Source organism: Mesoplodon densirostris, chromosome 11 (assembly GCF_025265405.1).
Source record: "Mesoplodon densirostris isolate mMesDen1 chromosome 11, mMesDen1 primary haplotype, whole genome shotgun sequence".
NCBI lineage: Eukaryota > Metazoa > Chordata > Mammalia > Artiodactyla > Ziphiidae > Mesoplodon > Mesoplodon densirostris.
Window position 1 is genome coordinate 55,450,485 of NC_082671.1, and position 24,922 is coordinate 55,475,406.

General features: G+C 33.4%; 1 protein-coding gene across 1 annotated transcript in view; it reads left to right on the forward strand.

Annotated features, from left to right (window-relative positions):
- The window catches only part of ADAMTS20 (ADAM metallopeptidase with thrombospondin type 1 motif 20), a 190,306-nt gene extending 175,551 nt beyond the window's left edge, over positions 1-14,755 (forward strand). Inside the window, exons 38-39 of the mRNA XM_060111904.1 lie at positions 11,903-12,007; positions 14,419-14,755. Of these exons, the coding sequence (XP_059967887.1) occupies positions 11,903-12,007; positions 14,419-14,508 (195 nt within the window). The 3' untranslated portion in view covers positions 14,509-14,755. The remainder of the gene's footprint in view (positions 1-11,902; positions 12,008-14,418) is intronic.
- The last annotated feature ends 10,167 nt before the right edge of the window (positions 14,756-24,922 follow it).

Below are 24,922 nucleotides of genomic sequence, written 5' to 3' on the forward strand. Positions count from 1 at the left end.
GTATTGTTCAACTCTTCCATTTCCTTGTTGATCTTCTGCCTAGTTATTCTATCTACAGAAACTTTGCAGCTATTATTGTTGAATTGTCTGCTTCTCACTTCAATCCTTTTGTTTCATTTACTTTGTATTAGATTTATTTACCTTGCGATTTTGTTGTACATGACTGTATGCTTATAATTGTCATAATATCCTGATATAGTGACCCTTATATCATTATAAAATGTTCTTCTTTATCTGTAGTACCATTTTGTTTTGTTTTGTTTTAAAGTCGAATTTATCTGATATTAGAATGGCTACTCAGGCTGCTTATAGTACATGGTATATATGTTTTCACCCCATTTGCTTTTAACCTATATATATTTTTGGATTCTAAAAGTGTCTCCTACAGGGAGTACTTTGTTGAATCTCTGCCTTTTGATTGGATTGCTTAATGTTATAACTGATATGTCTGGATTTATCTTTGCCATTTTACTTTTTGTTTTTATATGTCTTATACTGTTTTTGTCTCTTCTATACTGCTTCTTTTATTCAGTGAACATTTTCTAGTGTAACGTTTTAATTTCCTTAATAATTTTTTCACTATATTTTAAATTGCTTTCTTAATGGTTGCTCTAGGGCTTACAATGTACATCTTAACTCTACTCCAGAATTTTCTCCAGAATTATACTACCTAATTGCATGACATATAGAAACATTACTCCTGTATATACTCTTTTTCCTCTTCCCTTTTTTTGTTGTTATATTTGTTATCCATACACCTACCTGTGTAACAAACCACAATATATTTTTATAGTGTTACTTTATATAATTTTATATCTTTTAGAGATAAGAAATGAGAGAACTTATATTTCATTGAGTTTTTTACGTGAGCCTTTTTATTTAGCATTTCTGGTTCTCTTCATTTCTTCCTGTGGTTCTGAGTTATCAGCTGCTGTCATTTAATTACTGTAAAACAGCTTTGCTTCCATCTGCTTTATTTGTGGCATTATTATCAAATAGACTACATTTCTATATTATACTGGTCAGTAGTATAATTACATACATATTGGTTTATACAATTGCTTTTTAAACAAGAGAATATAGAAAAAGAAATATGTAATTATAGTGTCTTTTATAATTACTACAATTACCTCTACTAGTACACTTTCGTTGTTTTGTATTGTCTGATGTCACTTGACTTCAGCCTGAAAAACTTCCTGTAGTATGTCTAATAATAACTAGTATGTCTGCTAATAAAAAATCCTCTCAGTTTTTTTATCTGGGAATGTCTTTATTCTGCATTCATTCTTGAAAGATTGATTTTCTAGAAGATTATTGTTTTACAGTTTTTATTTTTCAGCACTTTAAATATGCCATCCCACTGCCAAGTCCTCTGGCTTCTAGAACTCAGCTATTTATCTTACTGGGGTTCCCACGTATGTGGTCATTTTTCTTTTTTTTTTTTTTTTTTGCGGTATGCGGGCCTCTCACTGTTGTGGCCTCCCCCGTTGCGGAGCACAGGCTCTGGACGCGCAGGCTCAGCGGCCATGGCTCATGGGCCCAGCCGCTCCGCGGCATATGGGATCCTCCCAGACCGGGGCACGAACCCGTATCCCCTGCATCGGCAGGCGGACTCTCAACCACTTGCGCCACCAGGGAGGCCCTCATTTTTCTTTTGATGCTTTCATATTTTTTTTTTTTGACTTTCAACGTCTTTACTGTGACATATCTGGATGTAGATCTCTTTGTGTCTACTCAACTTGGAGTCTATTGAGCTTCTTAGATGTATAGATTAATGCATTTCATGAAATTTAGACAGTTTTCAGCCATTATTTCTTCAAATATATTCTCTCCTCTATTTGGTACTTCCATCCTGCGTATGTTGGTGCACGTAATGGCGTCCCTTTATTTCTCTGAGGCTTTATTCATTTTTTCTTCATTCTTTTTTCTATTTTTCAGATTGTTTCATCACTATTGATATCTTTTCAAGTTTGCTGATTCTTCTGCCAGCTCAAATTTACTGATCGATCTGCTCTAGTGAATTTATTATTTTGGTTATTGTACTTTTCAACTCCTGAACTTGTCCTTTGGCTCTTTTTATAAATATAATTTTTATTTATTTATTGATAGTCTCTATTTGATGAGACATTATTATCATACCTTCCTTTACTGTTTTAAACACAGTTTTCTGTAGTTCTTTGGGCATATTTATAATAGGTGCTTTGAAGTCTTTATCTGCTTAGCCTGACATCTGAAACCTCTCAAAGGCAGTTTCTGTTGCCTTTTCCCCTGTATATGAGTCATCCTTTCCAGTTTCTTTGCATGTTTCACAACTTTTTGTTGAAAACTGGGCATTTTAGATAAGTTATTTTAGCAACTGTGGATACTAAGTTTCCCCTTCCCTCTAGGACTTGTTGTTTGCTTGCTTATTTATTTGTTTAGCTCTTTGGCTGGGCTATTTCAGGGACATGTATTTATCCTGTGGTGTGCAGCCTTTAATGTCACTCCTCAGAGGGCTCAGCCTTGGACATGTACACTGTCACCCCGATCCTCCTGGAATGACAGTGTTTTTAGTTGGCCTGTCTTTGATGAAGTTTCTAGATGGCCTGCCTCTACTGATATCAAACTCAGCTCTTAGCCTCCACTAATTAGTATATGATCACTCTGTTCTTTCAATAACATCCTGGAGGTATAAATTACTACATGGTCTGATCCAATTAAGCTCAGACACCTTTGGCCAGGGTAGTCTTATAGGTCAGTCTTTGAGGTCAGGTCAGATTTCAAGAGGAGCCCTTCTTGGCTGTCTCTTTCCCTGGTTTTCTCTGATAAACTGAGCTTTGACCTACCATTTGGCTTGTTGCTCTCATCCAGTTACCCCCATCCTCCTCTTAATTGCACACCACTAAAATCTTATTTTCAATATGCGCTTTAGGCTTAAATTTCCCCATGTTTGGTCCCAAATAAACTCAGTCTCTTTAGGAAAAGCTATGGAACTTTCTGTTCTTACAGCTTGATTTTCCCCCAAGGAAGAACCTTTGCACAAATTCTGTGGATTGAGTGGGTAGAACCCACTTTGCAGAGTAACATCCCCCATCTATAAACAGAGTGCTGGGTAATGGCAACATCCCCTGGTCTTCTTGGCTTGCCTTGCTCAGCATGGAACTTCTGCCCTACCAGTGATTTTAAGTGGGACTGATTCAGGCCTTGTGTTCTTGACCTGCCATGCCTGGGGCAGATCTTCTGATCTATGAATAGGGACTGAGTGGTGGAAGGGAGCTTCAGACTCTCCGCCATTCTTACCTCTAAGACAGCTTCAGCAACACAGATCTGGGTGAGATGAGGAGTGCTGGTGTTCCCCGCACCCCGCTGCCCCCCACACACCCTAGGAGAAAGCTTAGCCCTAGCAGAGAGCTGGGGGAAATATAGTCATGCGTTTGTAGCTGCACCCACGAAGAGTAGAACTATCATCTTGCTGAGGTGGGGGAAGAGAGGACAGGTCATGGTTCAGATGTCACAGATGCTTACTGTTCTTACCTAAATTTCATAGATTTTCCTGAATAAATGTTTCTCCATTTTTTTTGTATAGTCTTAGGACAATTTCAAGAGACTTGAAATGATTTTGTATTTTATATATTTTTTATATTTGAAATTAAACATTTTATTTTGAGGTAACTGTTGACTGACATGTAGTTCTAAGAAATAATACAGAGATCCCATGTACCCTGTTTCCCCAAATGGTAACATCTTGCATGATTATAGTATAATATCACAACTAGGATATTGACATCTCTACATCAATATACAAAACATTTTTATCACCACAAGAACTTTATTTTTGTAAATTTAATTTAATTTAATTTTTGGCTGCATTGGATCTTCGTTGCTGTGTGTGGGCTTTCTCTAGTTGCAGCAAGTGGGGGCTACTCTTCATTGCATTGCACGGGCTTCTTATTGTGGTGGCTTCTCTTGTTGCGGAGCACAGCCTCTAGGCACGCAGGCTTCAGTAATTGTGGCATGCAGGCTTAGTAGTTGTGGCTCTCAGGCTCTAGAGTGCAGGCTCAGTAGTTGTGGCTCATGGGCTTAGTTGCTCCATGGCATGTGCGATCTTCCCGGACCAGGGGTAGAACCCATATCCCCTGCACTGGCAGGTGGATTCTTAACCACTGTGCCATCAGGGAAGCCCCACAAAAGCTTTTATAATGACAGCTACTTCCCTCCCACCACCAGCCTCACTTTATCCCCTAGCAACCACTAATCTAGTCTTCATTTCCATAATTTTTTTCTTTTCAAATATGTTATATAGGTGGAATCATACTAGTACGTATGTCTAGAACTTCTAGCATTATTTTGAAGAGTGGTGATAGTGGACATGCTTTAATTGCTTCTGATCTTAGGGCAAAAGCATTCAGTCTTTCACCATTAACTGTAATGTTAGCTATAGATTTTTGGTAAGTGTTCTTTATCAAGTTAAGGAAGTTCCCCTCTATTCCTATTTTTCTTTATTGTCTCACTGAAGAAAGAGTCCACAGGTCTCCTCAAAAGCCATTCCAAATGTTCTCCCTCTATTGGCTATATTTTTTTAAGGTACATAGCTTTGAAGAGGAATCTCATGTTCTCATTCAATCTTTGAGGCTGGTTAGCTCTATTCATATCCATTCTTCTCCTTCCCTGCTTCACTCATGTTGGCTTACCAGATGATTGGTCTCCCTCCAAAATGGTGACTCTCTGACCTACATCTTTTATTTAGTTCTCTTCCCAAGACTGTGCTTTTCCTGATGAACTCCCCCTTCTGAAGTCTTACACTGTGTCTCTTTGAACACTTGTTCTAAGGTCAAGGATGTGTAATCTAAAACTTTCAGCACTTTAAACAATCTTTTCTTTCACATATGGATATTTAAAATAACTTTCCATTTTGACCCTTTTAAATGGAGATTATTCAGTCTCCAATGACCAACCCATGTTAAGACTGGTCAACTTTGTCCAACAATCCATATTCCTTCTAATCAATGCTTTCTGGTCATATACTTGATATGATTAGAAAAAAGTAAATTGAGGATGCCACCTAGAGATGTGAAGAGTGTGCTACAAGGTACTATTACCTCAGAAAGGTCATGAAATTCTGGGAATCTTGTCCTTTTCATTACATGTTGAATTGAATAAATCTGGTCAATGAGACATCAACAAAATTCACAGGAGACTGATATACAAATAAGTAATATAACTGTCAAGTGGAATCAAAACTCCTTTTATCTCATTAGTAAACTTTCCTTATAGAAAATATCTTAACAGAAAACTAATTATTATAAACAGTATATTTCTCGATGAGCATGAAATCAGAATAAGAGATCTTAGCACAATCAAGTTTTTAAATGATAAAACAGATATTTTCAGTAATTTCTAACTCCATTACTCCAATTTTTATGTAACCCCAATTTTCCCTACAATATCTTGAGAAAATTGCATAGTTATAAACTAGGTAACCCCAGTTTACAGTTGGAGAAAGAGACACTCTGTGTCAACAACCTGTACAAGATCCTTGAGGAAGTCAGAGGTAGCTCCAGTGTAGTAATAAAATGTTCCTCTCTGCTAGTCAAGGTGAGATGGCTCTCCCACTTAGTTGGCATTTCTGGAATGAAAAGCTCTATTTCCAAAATTAGATGTTATTGGGCATAGGTATGTGCTGTCAAAAAAAGGTATGCCCGTTTTTTTCAGTCTGTATTCAAGTGCCTGAAGTTACTGTTACCAAAAATACAAACTGTCCAGTATTCCTGAAACTATTTTGTCAAATATATAAACCAGATTCTGTGTTAAGTTATACAAGATTTGCATGAATACTCTCCAGATGTTTGATGTCACAGAAAGAACTTATTCTGTTGTTTGGGATTCCTCAAAACCATATCTTTTTTTTTTTTTTTTTTTTTGCGGTATGCGGGCCTCTCACTGTTGTGGCCTCCCCCGTTGCGGAGCACAGGCTCCGGACGCGCAGGCTCCGGACGCGCAGGCTCAGCGGCCATGGCTCACGGGCCCAGCCGCTCCGCGGCATATGGGATCCTCCCAGACCGGGGCACGAACCCGTATCCCCTGCATCGGCAGGCGGACTCTCAACCACTTGCGCCACCAGGGAGGCCCAAAACCATATCTTTTTTGTTTGCATATGACAGGCACCTCGGGACATGAATTCTAAAAAGAGAATGGACACATATGGCACTCTCTAGGGAAAATAAACTTTGCCACATTGTAATATAAGATGAAGTTAAGGAGTGTGATGTGACTTTAGAATATGTATATATATATATATACCTCAAAAGTGAAGTAAAATGTTCGGTACTTTTCACAGAGCCATAAAAAAAAAACGCAATGTGTATCTCTCTAGCTGTTTTGTAATTAATATTGATTACATGAGAGCAAGAGAAATAACCAATGCCAGAAGATCATGGCCAGCATCCATTTTGAGTATTCAGAGCCAGTTTTTAAATATTTTGAACGTGTATTCTTTATTATCAGACTGTAGAATTTGATATATATTCATAAGATCTACCCTTTTATTTATATTGTTTAGATCATCTCTCTCCTTATTTTTGCCTGCTTGATCTATTTTGTTATTAAAAGTGGTATATTAAAATTTCCTATTATTAGGATGTTTCTACATATATCTCCTTTCATCTCCTGTAGTTTTGTTTCATAAAAGTTGCTGTGTTAAAAAAAAAAGTTGCTGTGTTATTTGATTCATAATACTCACATATTATGTCTTCATTGTGGATTATGGGTTTTAGCACTTCTTTGTCATGTTTTCCTGATTTCATACTTGAATTCTACTCTATGTCATCAGGATTTGCTACCCCTGTTCTCTTTTTATGTACATTTTCCTGGTATACTCCTGCACATGCTTTTAATTTTGACCTTTATGAGTCACTTTAAGTGTCTCTTACTTATAGCATGTACATGGGTTTTGTTTGCAAGTCAATTAGAAATTTTTTTCTTTAAATAGGTGTTATATTCATTCACATCTTAAGTTGAAAAAAAAACACAATAAAATTGCCTTTATTAGTATACAGTTTTAACATACATACAGATTCATGTTACTTTTACCATAATCTGAATATAGAACAGCTCCCTCACACTTCCTCCATGGAGTCAGTTCCTCCCTCCCACCTAACTCCTGGTACACACTGATCTTTTTTTTGTTGCTTTAGTTTTGCATTTTCTGGGATGACATAGAAATGTGTTATAAATGGAATCACACAATATGTAACCTTTTGAGATTGACTTCCTTCACTCAACATAATGCCTTTGAGGTCCATCTGTGTTTTTGCATGTGTCAATTTTTTCTTCCTTATTGTTGAGCATTATTCCATCAAATGGATGTCATACAGCTGTCTTACAGTTTGGTCATTTGTTGGAAGAAAATGAGTTGTTTATAGTTTTTGGAGATTATGAATAGAGCTGAGATGCACATTTGCATACAGGTTTTTGTGTGAACGAATATTTTCATTTCTCTGGGATAAATGCCTATGAGTGAGATTGTAGGGTCACATGATATGTGTATGTTTAACTTTATAGGAAACTGCTAAACTGTTTGATACAGTGGCTGTACCATTTTTTATTTCCACCAGCAAAGATTAAATTTCTAGTTGATTAGCTTCCTTGTCAGCACTTAGTATTGTCAAGTTTTTTGTTTGTTTACCCATCTTCTGTGGTAACTCAATGTAGTTTTAATTTACATTCCACTAATGGATAATAATGTTAAGTATCTTTCATATGCTTATTTGCCATCTGTATATACTCTTTGGTGAAGTGTATGCCCAAGTCTTTTGCTCATTTTTAAAATTAGGTTGTTTTTTCCTTATTGTTCCTTACTGTTTAGTTTTGAGGGTTCTTTACATAGTCTTGATACAAGTCTTTTGTTGTATATAACATTTCCAAGTCTTTTTCTCCTGGTCTGGACCTTATCTTTTCTTTCTCTTAATTGTCTTACACAGAATGGAAGTTTTAAATTTTAATGAAGTCAAATTTATCATTTTTTTCCTTTGTGGGTTGTATATTTAGTGTCATATTTAAGAGCCTTTGACTTACTCCAGGTTACAAAGATTTTCTTCTATGCGTCCTTAAAATTTTTTTTATAGTTCTATGCTTTACATCTAGACCTATGACTGATTTTGAACTAATTTTTTATGAAGTCGGAGGGGTTTTGCCTATAGACATCCAGTTGTCCTAACACCATTTGTTGAAAAGACAGTGCTTTCTCCAGTAAATTGCTTTTCCGCCTCTGTCAAAAATCAATTGGAGGGGACTTTTCTGGTGGTCCATTGGTTAAGAATCTACACTTCCAATTCAGGGGCATGGCTTCGATTCCTGGTCGGGGAACTAAGATCCCATGTGCCACGTGGTGAGGCCAAAAAAATAAAAAATAAATAAATATATATATATATATAATATATATATATAGCACATATTTATGTGGGTCTCTTTCTGATTCTGTCTTCTGTTCCATTGATCTACATGTCTCTCTCTTCACCAACACAGCACTGTCTTGGTTATGATAGCTTTATTATAATAAGTGTTAAAACAAGGTAGTGTGGGTCCTTCAAATTTTTTTTTCAAACTTGTCTTAATTATTTTAATTTCTTTGTCTTTCAATATAAATTTTAGAATCAGTTCTCTTATTGGAATTGCATTAGATCTATAGATCCCATTCATAATAAAATATGTGGAACAAACTTTAAAATTGTAAAACCTAATGATATAATGGGCATATATGAACCAACCAGTCAATCAAAGAAGTGGAACATTAAAACTTTCATCTATTTCTGTGCTTTCCCTCTGTCTTGCATCCATAACTACTTTTTCCTTTGATGCAGCTAAATACTCAAGGCCAGACATTCCAATTTGTTGAATTCTTAGGTCTTTTGAATCACCTTACCTTCCACTTGTGATTTGGCTGTTATAATTTTACTTCTTATGATGACCTCTTCTAAAAAATGTCGAGAGTACAAGAGGAGATAAACTTCACACTACTTCAAACAACCATATTTTTTAGTTGATACTATGTTGAACTAATTTTTCAAGTTAAATATTAGGTTTAAGGAGGTTTAAATTTTAATCTTAAATAAAGTAATGGAATTGAAATAAGTAATTAATACAATTATTCAATCATTTATTACTTCTAAAGTTCCATAGGAATGTACCAGTACCTTTCTTATGGCACCTATAATTCTCTACATTGCATCACATTTATTTATGTGTATATCAGATTTAGTTTCCTCCATTTTATTAAAATATAATTGTTATTAATCATTGTATTAGTTTAAGGTGTAAAACATAATTATTTGACTATGTATATATTGAAAAATTATAACCACAGTGGTTTTAGTTAACATCCATCACCTCACATAGTTACAATTTTTTCTTTCTTGTGATGAGAACTTTTAAGATATACTCTCTTAGCAACTTTCAAATATACAATACAGTATACTTAACTATATTTACCATATTGCACATTAATCCCCAGGATTTATTTATCTTGTAATGTCCTCACCCATTTCCCCCTCCAACTCCTACCTCTGGCAACCACCAATCTGTGCTTCACTTCTCAAACCTGGAGCAAGACCTCTCTCTGTATTGCAGTAGTACTTCATACCAAGTCTGCCACTCAGTTAATTTCAAACAAATGAGTGAAGTGTATTTTTAACTCTGTCAATATCATCCCAGATTTCAGTTGAATTGTTTTGCCATTTCTTTGAGATTGTATTATGTAGCTTTTGAACAAGGACTAAAGATGTAAGCAAAGCTCATGAAAATTAGTCTGGAGAAATGAAGCAGCAGATATTTCTAGACCCAACTCATTGTGTTAATGACCACCTAAGTCTCTCAGTACTGTAGTTAGTTGGACTTTTGTCTTTCCTTTCCAGCTGAATGCTTCCAAGAAACCTTGAGCAGGGAGGTAAAGAATAAATGGAAGTGTAGACTATTAGGTTGTGAAAACATTGCATTCCCCCAACTGGGGCACTCAGTAAGTGGCTAGTCACAGGAAACCTACACCACAGAATATAGTTCCATTTCTTTTATTTGGTGAGAAGCCTATTTATGAGTTAAGGTGGAATGAAGGTATTCAGTACAAAACCTGTATCAGATGACTAAGTATTAACCAGTAGACTATATCCTTAGAATTACTTCTTCTCATTCAAATATTTACTAATATAAAATTCTGATGTGTCTAGCGTTAGTGTCATTCATTATCACGAGCATGAAGGATTTAGCTGTGTATTTGTGTATTAACTTTTACAATGCTAAAATTTAATATTTATAATGTTGCACTTAATTCATCCATTTAAAAACACTTACTGAGTGCCTAGGCCTTCTTTTGGACTCTAGGAATACAGCAATGAAGCAAACATACAGGTCATATTTTAAATTTCATAACCAAATGATGTATATAACAATTAATTTTCTTTGAAATTTATCTAAAACAAATTATTTCTGTTTTGGGGAAAATTATCCATATATTATCATTGTATTATAAATGTATTTGAATCTCTATTTGATTTTAAATAAGAAGTATATAAGATTCCTAAGAAATCTAACTTAATAAACTAAACTGATATATAATTTTTTAGCAGTTGCAATAATTCATATTATAAATATATTTGAAATCTATTTAGCCTTTGCTTTCATGACAAGATAATATTTTCATTGACATAACATAATCTTTGATGTTTTATCACTGTCCTGTTCAAGATTCCTGAGTCTTAGGCCATAGGATATTGTGATGTGATCTAAGATTGTCCTAATATCACTCTAAATCTGTATGTATATTAAACATTGGCAGTAGGCTTAATTAGCATTCATTAAGTACTTCAGCTTTTCAGTGTATAATTCTGTACTGCAAGATCATATACATGTGCCACAAATTTTACCAATTTTAGTCAGGCACTTTCTTAATTAACAGATATTTAAAGTTTTTTTAAAAAAAATAAATTTATTTATTTATTTTTGGCTGTGTTGGGTCTTCGTTGCTGCATACGGGCTTCTCATTGTGGTGGCTTGTCTTACTGCAGTGCACAGGCTCTAGGCGTGCGGGCTCAGTAGTTGTGGTGCACAGGCTTAGTTACTCCGCGGCATGTGGGATCTTCCCAGACCAGGGATTGAACCCGTGTCCCCTGCATTGGCAGGAGGATTCTCAACCACTGCGCCACCAGGGAAGCCCTAAATTTTAATTTTTAGCAGAGATAGTCTGGAATATTTTGACATGAAACTGGTTCTTGTGTCTTGAAAATAATTAGATCATAAAGCCACTAGGGGGCTCACATACCATGTGTGTAAATCATGTGTCATCAGACGTCCACGTAACACTTCTGGGTACTTAAAAGCACATGATAGCTGGGGAAATAATATCACATTCAATAGTTTTGTGTGGTAGGTTAAAAAGTAACATTCTTAGCACAAAAGGTAAGGGCACAGTAACAGAAGATTCTAGGAAATACATTAAACAGATGTAACTTAGGGAAATTAGCGACGAGGGGTCAAAAATTGAAACTGGAGAAATGTTAAAGTCTGGTTGGTATCAAATCCTGTGAACACCCGTTCTGACTGGACTTGCTGTTTCTACAGGAGCATAAGCTCTAGCTGTCAACCCTAGAGATCTAGTGTTGGACAGAATTACTTTTGCACAAATAACATTATCTGGTATTATTTCAGTTGTCTCTTGTAATTGAGAAGACTTATTTGTAATCAATTTAAAAAGTCTTTAGCCTGTTCATTTTCTTTAGTGTAAGGTTGTATCAATATTCTTTCATTTTCTGAAGAAAGAATCTTGAAAACCAATTCGAGTCTTTATATAATTCCAATTCAGGTGTTTCCAGCCAAGTGGATGCTTAAATATTTTATGAATTCTACCTATTTTTATTTTGTTTTGTTTTCAATCCAGGGACAATTCAGCATTAATTTGGCTGGAACTGGGATGAAGATATCCAGTACAGCAAAGTGGCTTGCTCAGGGCAGTTATGCCTCTGTCATCATTCACAGATCACAAGTAAGTCCTGCTGGACCAAAAAACCTGTCTGAAATACTTCTGTGCTGTGAACTAGCATTAAAGGTCCTCTACTTTAAATTTAGAGTTATATGAAGTTAATGACTAATGCGCTATTGCATATGATGGGTTATATTACATATAATGAAATATAACATTAATTTATGAAATTATGAAATTGGGTTCATTTTTATTCATGTGCTTATGTAGGTTTTATATACATATACATTCATGTTTAGCCTATAGATATCTGAACATGAAATCAAATGCCAGAGCATATAGATTGAAGTAGCTCAAGTCTGGGGTTGATGGCTTGAAATGCAGGTACTTCAAAAAGAGGTAGTGCTTTTAGCTATACTCTAATTATTAAAGGTTTGTAGGTTTTAATATTTCAAAGTGAGAGGTAACATTTTGGTTCATTTACCTCACTACTTTGATTTAGTGATGGAGCTGAGGTTGGAGCCATTTGTCATTTAACAAATATCCTTTATAGGTTCTTCAAGAATTAGGAATATTTTTTATGGTTGTATGCATATTTTCCTCTGTCTACCTTTATCTAGAGAACATTGGTATTTGGTTTTTACCTATAGCACATGTATTATCTAAAGTAGAATCCATTTAACTTTGATGCTGGTATGGTGTACTAGCACATACTCTTTATGGGATGGCTCCTAGTACTTGGAGTTCCCATGTCTTAGATAGCATGATTCTATCTATAGTAAATCAGGATCTACATTATAAGTGTCCTCACCTATAATGCACATAAATCAGCACCATCACCAACCCCCTGCCCACTCTAAGGTTTTATCATTTTTCTTTCTTTTGATAAAAGTGACTTCTGTTACACTCCTATTTATATGAATACTACTTATAAATGAAATTCAATTTTCTAATAATCAGAGACTAAAACATTATATTTCTGAATATTATGAAATTGTGTTTCAATTTATAATTAAAGAATTTAAATTTTTATTATTTCTATCATATGGGCAAGCAGTAGACTTTTTAAAAATGGCTATTTCTAAATATTTATTTGGCAAATTTTGGTCTAATCCCTTTTGGTAGAAGAATGGAAATAAATTAATTACCTAGTTAAAGTATATTCTGAGCAAGTAGAAAATTTAGAGAGTGCAATGAGATATTCTGACTTTATCCAGCTTTTAGGTATCTTTTGGTTAAATGAGACCTGGCTGAGGGCAGCAGTAAAAATGAATATTTAGTACAATCATTCCTTTTGCTTCTATTTAAGTTCTATTCTAAAGATTATTTATTTGTTTATTTAATTGAGAGTTTCTCCCTCAATCAAAAATTTTGCACATGAAGGTATTTCCTGAGATCTGTTGCCTGGTGTGAAAATGAGACTTGTGAAACCCAAATGTACTTATGGAAATGCACACATATTTTCATTTTCCATTAAATTTAAGCAAGATTAGGGGTTTACTTATACGATCCGTTTGCAAACAGGAATGTATATAAATTGGAATCTTTACTGCCGTTCCTTTCTCTGTTTACTCAGACTCTCTAGAGTTTAGAAAGCTTCTGAAAAGAGAGGCAACTTCAAAGGCCCCCGGTCTCAAAATATTCTTCATCTTCAAAAGTTCCAGGAACCCAAAGTTTCCTTCTCTACCCTCCCTCCTTAGATTAAAAAAACAAAGCAAAACTTACCTTTTCTAGAAACTACAGGAGTTCAAGCTATTTTTGCTTTATCTTATCAAAATGCCTTTTGACTTTTGGACCTAAAGATGGAAGACAGTTTGGAAAGAAAATCTAGCATGTCCTGACCACCTTCTTCACCAGCCTCTGCTCCCCCATTCCTCAGTGAGCAGCTCTGCTTTCCTAAAAAAAAGAAGAATCTCCCTTTTTAGTCCTTGACAAATTATAATTCCTGCTTTTAGTCTAGTTTTATTCCCTGCCCCCCCCCATTTTATCACCTTCTAAATATTTTCTTCAGGCTGTGTTTCTAATGCTTCCAGGAGATAATTGAGGTTAATATGGCTTGGATTCAGTTAAGGTCAAGTTTGCATAATATCTTTCTTTTTTTTTTTAGTCTGTGAGAATCTTATATAAAATCATGGCAATGCTGAATAACAGATTGGGAGAGGTTTTAATAAACTCACTGAAGCAAATAGATATCTTGTTGAAAAATAAGTGGGTTGAGATGAATTGTCTAAATTAGAGTGTGGTTTATAATCATTAAGTAGATAATATGAATCTCACATTATCTAATTCCCATGACCACAAATTTCAACTAATCCTGAAATGGTATGACCTTTGACCTCAAGTGTAATTGTTGTATGAAACCTTGGCTAATTATTTCAACCGCATGATTCAAAGCATTTGCTTTTTCTGCCCTGTGCATGCAGATACTAGCTTGTAACAGATTCTCCTGTATCTCTGCCTCTTCCTATTTTCAGGATGGAACCAAAGTCTACGGCAGATGTGGAGGGTTCTGTGGAAAGTGTATTCCTCACATGACTACTGGTCTCCCAATTCAAGTAATATGAACATTCAGAAGTGGGAAGTGTGTCCCAAGGAGGAGACATTCTCTGGAACCTGCAAATAGCTGGTGCTTGTTTCTTTACCCTTCCCTTCCTGAGATTTCCATGTCTAAAATGTCTGTGCCTTTTTTTCAGGGCACTCATCAGGGAGTCACATCACTGCTTAATTTTTCAAGGCCTTCAAAATAAACTGAATGATATGTGATTCTAATCTGGATCCTTAAAAGCATATAGTAATTTATGGTAGGGTATACAGGGATGCTTGAATTATACCAAGATAATATTGCTGTTAACAGCTTGGACTGGACCACAATTACCTTATGCCTATAAACACACATGTAAATCTCTGCTCTGGTATCCTACTGTACAATGAATGCTTATTCTACTTGTTAAAATGGAGCAAGTAAAAATTAGGAAAATGAACTTATTTAAAACTGCCATAGACATATTGAATCTGTCAGGTGAATAGCAAATCAATAGTCACATCAAAAAAGTACATAGCCATTATACTTTCTACTGATACAGCTTAGATACCTTGTTTTATGTTTCCTTTAACTTTTAATTGTGCATTATGGTGCTTGAAAAAAATCATCCTAAATTATGGTATAATTTTGTATTTAAAATATATGCTTTGGTTAAATACTAAATATGAAATTTTGTGGGAATAATACAGAAGAAGATATGATATAGTAGAATTTGACTTAAAACACCTACCTCTAATTTGATTGTACTTATAAGAGCAATACATTGTTTTTATAATGTGTATATTCCATTATGTCTTTATAGATCTTATATATGTATATATCTACTCTTAAGAAATTAATTTTCTCACAGTTAAGAACTGTATTTTATTAATCAAGTAGAAAAGTAAGAATTATTGATATGTTGAAGATCCTATTTTGGTAAACATAAAATTATGTTTACATTTGCAAAATTTTTATTAGAGATGTTCAAGTTATTTCATATCTGAGGTGTCTCAAAGCCAGAACATAAAAGATAGTATAAAAATTATTCATGGACAAATTCTCAGGTATTAAGAGATTTTTTTCAGGTGAATAATTTGTGTATTATATAATAATGTGATTTTAAAAGACTCATAGACAAATAATATTTTTCTATGGCAACCTACTTTATAAACCAAGAAAACTGAATCTACTAATAGATTTTTGCCAGTAAATAGTAGTGTACTAGTTTTACCCACAAAGTTTTTCTTTTTCAAAGATTTATTAGGGGTATATTGTACCATATAAGGTACTAAAGCAATTTTGTGCCAGTGTGGTTAGATAAACATTTAGGGATCTCTGTATCAGAAAAGAAGTATTTTGCACTATGTGCCTGAAACCAGTTGCAAACATTATTACAAAATGTGTAACATTTTCTAGAAGTGTTTTTATTCATAAGTAAAATCTTATAATTTATAAACATTTAAGTAATAAACATATTTGTGTGATACATTAGGACTTTGTTTTCATTTTCCTTACAGGTTAAAAAAAAAAGAATTCTTCAGCAAAATGTCTATAACTCTAAAATCACTTCAGAAATTCTAAAAAGATTTTATTGAAATTGTTGCAGCTGGGATGGAAACAGCTCCTGTCCAGTGTATACCCTTCTCATGGAAATAATGGACAGGAGGCTGACAAAAATTTGCAGACTTCAAAAACTTCTGTTCATAGAAGGGGTACCCATGTATACTCATATTCAATTGGTCAAATTAAATCACATGACCAAATCCTAGTCAGTGGGGCAGGGAAACATACTACCTCTACACTGCAGGATGACCAGACATATGGAAATCAGTGAGGACTCACAATCCTCTCCCAAGGGAGGGAGTAGATCCTTTTGAACAATAATATGTTTCATCCATCCATCTTAAACTTCCCTAGAAATTGCCAAATTACTACTTTCTAAAGGGGTTAAATCAATTTAAATTACCACTGGCAGGGTGTAAAAATTTTAGAGTATCCACATCCTCAGTGACATGTGAAATTTTTTTCTGATCTTATGGGGCAGAGCATAGTATTTCATTGTTTGAATTTATATTTATTTAATTACTAGGTTGGATGAAGATCCTTTCATATATTTTTTGCTATTAGGTTCCTTTTTCTGAGAATTGCTTATTTATTTTTTGTTCACTTTACCTCTCCTGTCCTCCACCTTTCCTACCTTTCCCCACCCTCTAAACTCCACCCCCAATAAAAAAAAAGGAAAGAAACAAACATATAAGGGAGTCAAGAAGTTTTATGTGAATGTGATTTAAAACATTTGAGAATCTCTTATCACAAAGCATGCTTTTTGCACTGTACCTTAGTTACAAATATTACTATGCAGTGTATAGTAATTTTCTATACCTGTTTATCATTTAAAGTGACGCACGCTCTACATCTATTTTATCTATTTTTCCTACTCCTTAAGGGGAAAAGATTTCCCTGATCATATCAAAGGCCAATCTGCCCATCTCTGCTCTTGATTTCCTCCCACTCTGAATTACCCAGGACCTTTCTCCACAGACTATTCTCTCTCCTTTTCCTTTCTCTCTCTACTGGCTCCTTTTTTTCATCGAAAAACAGTGTTCACCTCTCTTATGTTTTAAAACAAAAATATGCCCTCCTCTGCCTCCCCTATTCACTCTCTCTTCCTTTCACTGTCAAACTTCCTAAGAGAAACAGCTATCCTCATGATCTCTTCATCTTTACCTTTCATTCAAGCATTGGTCCATTATAACGTGGTTTCCAGCCCTCAATATTTCATCGATACTACTTTTGCTAAAATCAAAAATGAATTCCTAATTGCCAAGCACAATTATATATTTTGAGTTTTTTCCTTTTGATGTCTGAATAGCGTTTGGCAAGGGAGAGGGAGAGTTCCATGCAATATTATGACAATAGCTGAAATTATTGTCTATCATGGTACATATTTATGTGCACTTGAAAATAATGTGTATTCTGCAGTAATTTTGTACAGGTTTTATGTAAGTAAATTATGTCAAGTTAGTTTTTCATATTATTCAAATATTTTCTGTATCTTTTTTCTAATTGTAGTATCAGTTATTGAGAGATACAGTTTTCTAATTGTAGTGTCAGTTATTATAGTAGTGTTAACTGTAGAGTATTAATATATAATAATAACTGTAGTGTCAGTTATTATTATATATTATATTATATATTGAGATATTTTTCTAATTGTAGAGTTAATTTTTAAGAATTATATTACTGAAAATGATCACTTATTGATTAAATTACTGTATTATATTAATAGGATGTTAATATTAATATCTATTAGTCTTACAAATGTTAAATTCTTCAACTACAATTCTGAACTTGTCTATTTCTCCTTTTAATTCTGTTGGATTTTTTCATGAATTTAGAAACTCTGTTATTAGATACATACATGTTTATGAGTGTTATGTCTTTTCAATGAATTGACCTTCTTTATGAAATGTTCCTATATATCTAGTGATACTTATTGCCTTAAAGTTTACATTGGTATTAAAAAAAACTATCTCAACTTTCTTTTAATTAGTGTTTACATGATATATCTTTTGCCATCCTTTATTTTTAACCAACATATATCTTTAAATTTTCTTTTATAAATAGCATAGAATTGTTCTGTGTTTTTTCATTTTTCAATCCAGTTCAACAATCTGGTTTTTTCTTGAAGAATTTAAGACCATTTACAATTAATGCAATTATTGATATGGTTGGATTTAAGTCTACCTTCTTGTTATTTGTCTTTTCTTTGTCTCATACATTCTTTCTTCCATTGTTCCTCCTTTTCTGCCTTCTTTTGAGTTGTTTATTTTTGTATTCAATTTTATATTCTCTTTTTATGTTGGCTTCTTTGTTTTTTTTTTTAATGTTTGCCCCAGGGATTAACCTATCTTACCCCACAATTTCTCTACCTTACGTAAGATTATTTCACATTATTCTACACTTTAAATGCTTATATTTCTCTCAAGTGTTAGCTCAATATGACCTCCTCCATCAAGATTTTTGTGGACCATTCTGCCAGGAACACTTTATTTTTAATTTCTCATGTATTCCATTCCTTTCTTACATCACTTATTATTTATACTTAGTATTTGATTAGAGTTTTGAACACTCACTCTATCTGCTCTACAAGACAGTTATTTTAGTGAAAACTGACACTGGCTTAGCCATTATTTTGTGCCTGATATTGAGAGATTAAATTAGATATGGATACTTTACATCCTTATCTAATTTAATCTTTACAACGATCTCATGAAACCTCACTATTTTACACATTTTACACATTGTCCAGACACAAAACCATTCTTTGTATTCTACTGTATTCTTTGCTTAAGAACAGAAACTATGTTTATTCTCTTCTGAATCCCTCACAGCAACTATCAGTGTTGACTACAGCATAGATTGAATATTTTCTTGTCAATTAATTAAAATATGCAGCAATTCAAATCCACATGAAAATATATGAAAAAATTTATTTGAACACTATAATTTACAGATTTTTGGTGGGATTGATGTTTTTAAAAAAGTGAAGAGTCATCCCAAAAATATGTTCAGGAAGATACAGGGATTCCAGGAGTGATCAATCATGTTCCACTGTGGAATTTGGGAAGCCAGCCTAGAAGTAAACAATAACCATCATATTTTTTCTCATGGAATAGGTCATGTAGGTCTGCTTTAATTTATATCTTTTAAATTATTTTAAAAATACTTAACACTACGAATATTGATGGAAATATAAGAGAGTAACATAATTAACAGTGAATTTTGTAGTAATAGCTTATTCACCATTGAGTGTAGGCTTGAGAAATACAAAACTATTTTTATAATGTCTCAATAGTAACAAAAAAGAATAGAATTGATGTTTTATTTTACTCTTCCTTGATGTCACTCATCAGGTAGGCTATATCTTGGCTATTAAATATAGCTATTAGTCAACATTGGTGATTGCATCAACTTCTAATTTTTAAACATGATTATTCTTTTCAAACATAGAAGACTTACAGTTTTCCTTGTTAATTTTTTTCTAACAGTTTAGCTCATATCTTTTAGCTGCCAAGTGTCTAATTAAATATTTTGCTTAAAGGTAAATAATAAGATCCAATTATGCGTTACTTTTGTTACATTTTTTAAGATAACATGATTATTTTTGTTACACTTATCCTATTTCCTTCTGTAATGACTAATCTCCTTTATTTGAAAAATGAAAAATTATTTACAATTGACAACAGTGGCATCTGCTGGCCACTCTTAACTATTTCGCAGTGTGATAAAGGAAAAATGTCAAATTAATTTTCCTCTGCAATTTTCTGAAAAGCTTGAGAAGCAACTGCTTGCAATGGAGTAGGTGAACTGTCTTTGAGTTCTGTTTAACCCAGTTGAACACTGTTACCTATATCCTTATCAGATCCATATCTGTATCTCTGTCATACAAACATACCTGTGTTCTTTTCACTACTTCAATCTGAGAATATTCTTAACAATATAGAATCTTCTTTGGCTTCCAGGAGCCAAAGAAGCTGTATTTAATGCAATAATTTTTTTGGAGAAACTTTATGCTACAAAAAGAGGAAACTCAGGATGAGAGCAAGGGTTCGGGGACACCTCAGATTTCTAGACCAGGATCTAATATTAACAGATAGTGTTAACATTAAACTTTAGGTTTGTTTCCTCAGCTGTAAAATAAGGGATTTAAAATAAATAATTTCCAAGGTACTTTTCAACTCTAAAAGTTTATGTGTGTAAATTGTGTCTGGTGCCTTAGTTGGCAGTTTATTCAGTTTGCATTTATCTGATTATACCTTCATATTTTTAAACTTCATCTATAAAAATTTACAGAATTAAAACTTACAAAAACCTGCAAGAATAGTACAAGTAGCTATCATATGTCCTTTAGCCGGATTCACTAATTTTTAACATTTTACCACGTTTGTTATATAAATAAAACTATTTGATATTTAATTGTGAGTAAAAAACACAGTCCTAGGAGGGGGTAGATCACTACTCTTTCACTTTTACTACACAGAAGCTGTTCAGTTTATGAAACAAAGCAAAGATAAATTCTGTTCACAGTGTTTCATAGTTAAGAAGACCTGAGTTTTTAATGTACTCTGCCATTTTGTATCTTTCCGGTGTCATAACAAAACACATAATCTCAACCTCAGTATTGTAAATTGTAAAATGGATAGAAGACAAATTGCATTGCTTGCCCTCTTAACATAAAAATTGTGAGAGTAAATGAGTTTATGTTTGTGAATATTCTTTGAATGGTAGAAAGTGCCAAATTAGCTACATTCCCTCATTTTAAATACAGAAAATAGCCTCAAAAGCACTATAGTGAGTAGACGGCAGGTTCTGAGGGTCTACACTCCAGTTCTGCTGCTTATGTAATCTCTGTGACCTTGGGAAAATCACTAGATCTTCCTGAACATCATGGTTGCAACTATAAATCTGAGCTGTTTATAGTATCTTTCTCACTTTGTAGCTGAAAATATTAATCTGTAAAATTTTGGTTCGAGGTCAGGCTCTTAAATTGGGTTAAACGTTTTTTGCTTAAAACTTTTTTATTATGGTAAAATATACATAACACAATATTTACCACCTTAACCATTAAAAAAATACACAGTTTAGTGATACTCAGTGTATTCATATTTTGTGCAACCATTGCCACCATTCATCTCCAGAACTCTTTTCATCTTGCAAAACTGAAACACTGTACCCATTAAACAATAACTCCCTATTTAAGGTTCATCCATGTTGTAGCATGTGTCAGAATTTCCTTCCCTTTTTAAGGCTAATGATATTCCATTGTATATACCATATATTGTTTATCCATTCAGCTGTCAATGGACATTGGGTTACTATCATGTTTTAGTTATTGTGAATAATGCTGCTATCAACATGGATGTACAAGAATTTCTTTGAGACCCTGTTTTCAATTCTTTTGGTGTGTACCCAGAAGTGGAATTGCTGATAATATGGTAGTTCTGTGTTTACTTTTTTGAGGACCCATCATATTGTTTCATACTGTTTTCCATGAACAGTACAAATTTCCAATATTTACAAATTTCCAATTTCTCCATATCTTCTTCAACAGTGGTTATTTTTAATGTTTTTGATAGTAGCCATACTAATGGGTGTGAGGTGCTATCTCATTGTGGTTTTGATTTGCATTTTCCTAATGGTTAGTAATTTTGGCAGTTTTTTCATTTGCTTATTAGCCATTCATATTTCTTCTTTGGAGAAATATCTATTCAAGTCCTTTACCTGTTTGTTAATTAGGTTATTTGTTTTTGTTGTTTTTCAGTTTTATTCTGGATATTAGTCCTTTATTTGCAAATATTTTTTCCTGTTGCATAGTTTGCATCAATGTTCATAAGTGTATTTGTCTATAGTTTTCTTTTCTTGTAGTGTCTTTGGCTTTGGTGTCAGAAGAATTCTGGCCTTAGAGAATGAGGAGTTAGAAGTTAGGAAGTGTTCTCTCCTCTTCAAATATGTTTTTGAAGTTTGAGAAAGATTGGTGTTTGTTAGTTCTTCTTTAAATGTTTGATGGAATTCACACGTGAAGCCATTAGGTTCAGGGATTTTATTTGTTGGAATATTTTTGATTACTGATTCAATCTACTAACTGGTTATCAGTCTAATCAGATTTTCTACATCTTTGTGACTCAGTCTTGTTAAGTTTTGTGTTTCTCAGATTTGTCCATTCCATCTAAGTTATCCAAGTTATCCAAGTTTGATCCACACAGTTGTTCATATTACTCTTTTATAATCCTTTTTATTGTCTGCATTTATTATTGGTTGTAGTGTCTCCACTTTCATTTCTGATTTTAGTTATTTGATTCTGCTCTCTTTTTCTTAGTCAATCCAACTAAAAGTTTTCAATTTCATTCATATTTTCAAAGAATCAACTTTTGATTTTATTGATTTTTCTCTATTGTTTTTCTGTTATTTATTTCATTTATCTCTGCTCTAATCCTTATTATTTTCTTCCTTCTGCTAGTTTTATTTTTAGTTGGTTCTTCTTTTTCTAGTTCTTTAAGTTGCAAAGTTAGGTTGTTGATTTGCGATATTTCTTCTTTTCTAATGTGTTTATAAATTTCCTCCTTAGAATTGCTTTTGCTATGTCCCATAAGTTTTGATATATTGTGTCTTCATTTTAATTCATCTCTAAGTATTTTCTAATTTCCCTTGTGATTTCTTCTTTGATACATTTTTTGTTTAAGAGTGTGTTCTCTAATTTCCACGAATTTATGCATTTTCCAGTTTTAGTTCTAATTTGATTTCTAACTTCATCTTGTTGTGGTCATAAAAGATATTCTGTATGATATCTATCTTATTAAACCTATGTAGACTTAATTTGTGGCCTAACATATGGTCCTTGCTGGAAGATGTCTCATGTGAAGTTGAGAAGATTGTGTGTCCTGCTGTTGTTAGATAGAGTGTTCTGTATATGTCTGTTAGATTTAGTCAGTTTATTGTATAATAAGTCCTCTATTTCCTTACTTCTCTCTGATTGTTCTATCTGCTATTGAGAGTAGAGCATTGCAGTCTCCAACTATTATTGTGGAAATTATTTCTCCCTTCAATTTTGCCCATTTATGCTTCATATATATTGATTGTTATTAGATGCATCAATGTTTCTAATTATTATATTTTTGATGTATTGAAACTCATTAATATATAAAGTTTTTCTTTTTCTCTTATACTTTTTTTATTTAAAGTCTATTTTGTTTATTAGTATAGCTTTTCCTGCTGTCTTTTGTTTAGTATTTGCATGAAATATTATTTTCCATCCTTTACTTTCAACCTATTTGTGTCTTCAGACTAAAGTGAGTCTCTTATAGACAGCATATAGTTGACATGACAGCATATCATGTATTTTATCTATTCTTCCAATCTCTATCTTTTGATTGGAGAGTTTAATTCATGTACAGAGTAATTACTGATAAGTACTTACTTCTGTTATTTGCTATTTGTTTTCTATGTACCTTATGGTGCTTTTTGTGTCCCTTATTTCCTGAATTCCTGTCTTCTTTTGTGTTTAGTCAATTTTTTAAATAAAATGTTTTAATTCCTTTCTTATTTCCTTTTTTTGATATTCTATAACTATTTTCTTTGTGGTTACCATGGGGATTACATTTAATATTCCAAAGTTTCAACACTCTAATTTGAATTTATACTAACTTAACTTCAATAAAGTTCAAACACTCTGTTCCTTTACAGCTCCTTCCCATGTCTTTCAGTTATTGATGTCACAGAAGTACAACTTATACCTTGTGTGACCTAAAACATAAACCAGTAATTGATTTTCATAATGTATTAATCTTAAATCATGTAGAAAACAAAAAGTGGAGTTAGTTACAAACTAATTCTACAGTAATACAAGCTTTTATAATGAATCATTTATTTATCTTTATTGACATCTTTATTTCTTCTTATAGCTAAGTTACTAGCTGGTGTTCTTTCATTTCAATCTTCAGGACTACTCATAGCATTTTTTTTGTAGGGCAGGTCTAGTGGTAACAAACTCCCTTATCTTTTGTTTATCTGGAAATGTCTAAATCTGTCTCACTTTAGAAAGACAGTTTTGCCAGCTATAGGATTCTTGGCTAACAGCTTTTTTTTTTTCTCTTCACACTTTGAATATATTAGCCCTCTGCCTTCTGAACTTCAAAGTTTCTGATGACAAATCTGTCCAAAATCTTATCAAGGATCACTTGAATGTGATGAATTGACTCTCTCTTGCTGTTTTCAATATTCTTTCCTCGTTTTTGGCGTTGGACAGTTTGATTATAATGTGTATCAGTGTGGGTGTCTTTTAGTTCATCTTACTTGGAGTTCATTGAGCTTATTGTATACTTTTGTTCATGTCTCTCATCAGATTTGGGAAGTTTCTGGCCATTGTTTCTTCAGATAACTTCACTGTCCCTTTCTCTCTTCTTCTTCTGGGACTCTCACAGTTCATATGGTTGTCTGTTTGATGGTGTGCCACAGGTCCCTTAGATGTGAACAGAGCGTTCACATTTTTTCAAGCATTTTTCCTTCTGTTTCTCAGACTTGATAATTTCAATTGTCCTGTCTTCAAGTTCATGGGTTATTTTGCCTACTCAAATCTGCCTTTGAATTTCCCTCATGTATTTTACTTTTCAATTGTTGTATTTTCAACTTTAGAACTTTTTTTAAATTTTCTTTTCAGGTTTTCTCTGTCTTTATTGATATTTCTATTTATTCTCTATTGATATTTCTATTGTCATACATACATCATTTTCTTAACTTTGTCTTCCTTTAGTTCTTTGAGCATCTTTCAGACAGTTGTTCTAAAGTCTTTATCTAGTAGATCTGCCATCTAGTCTTTTTCAGGGGCAGTTTTGTTGGTTTATTTTTCCCCAATGAATCGTTCATACCTTCCTGTGTTTTTTGGTGTGTTTTGTGAC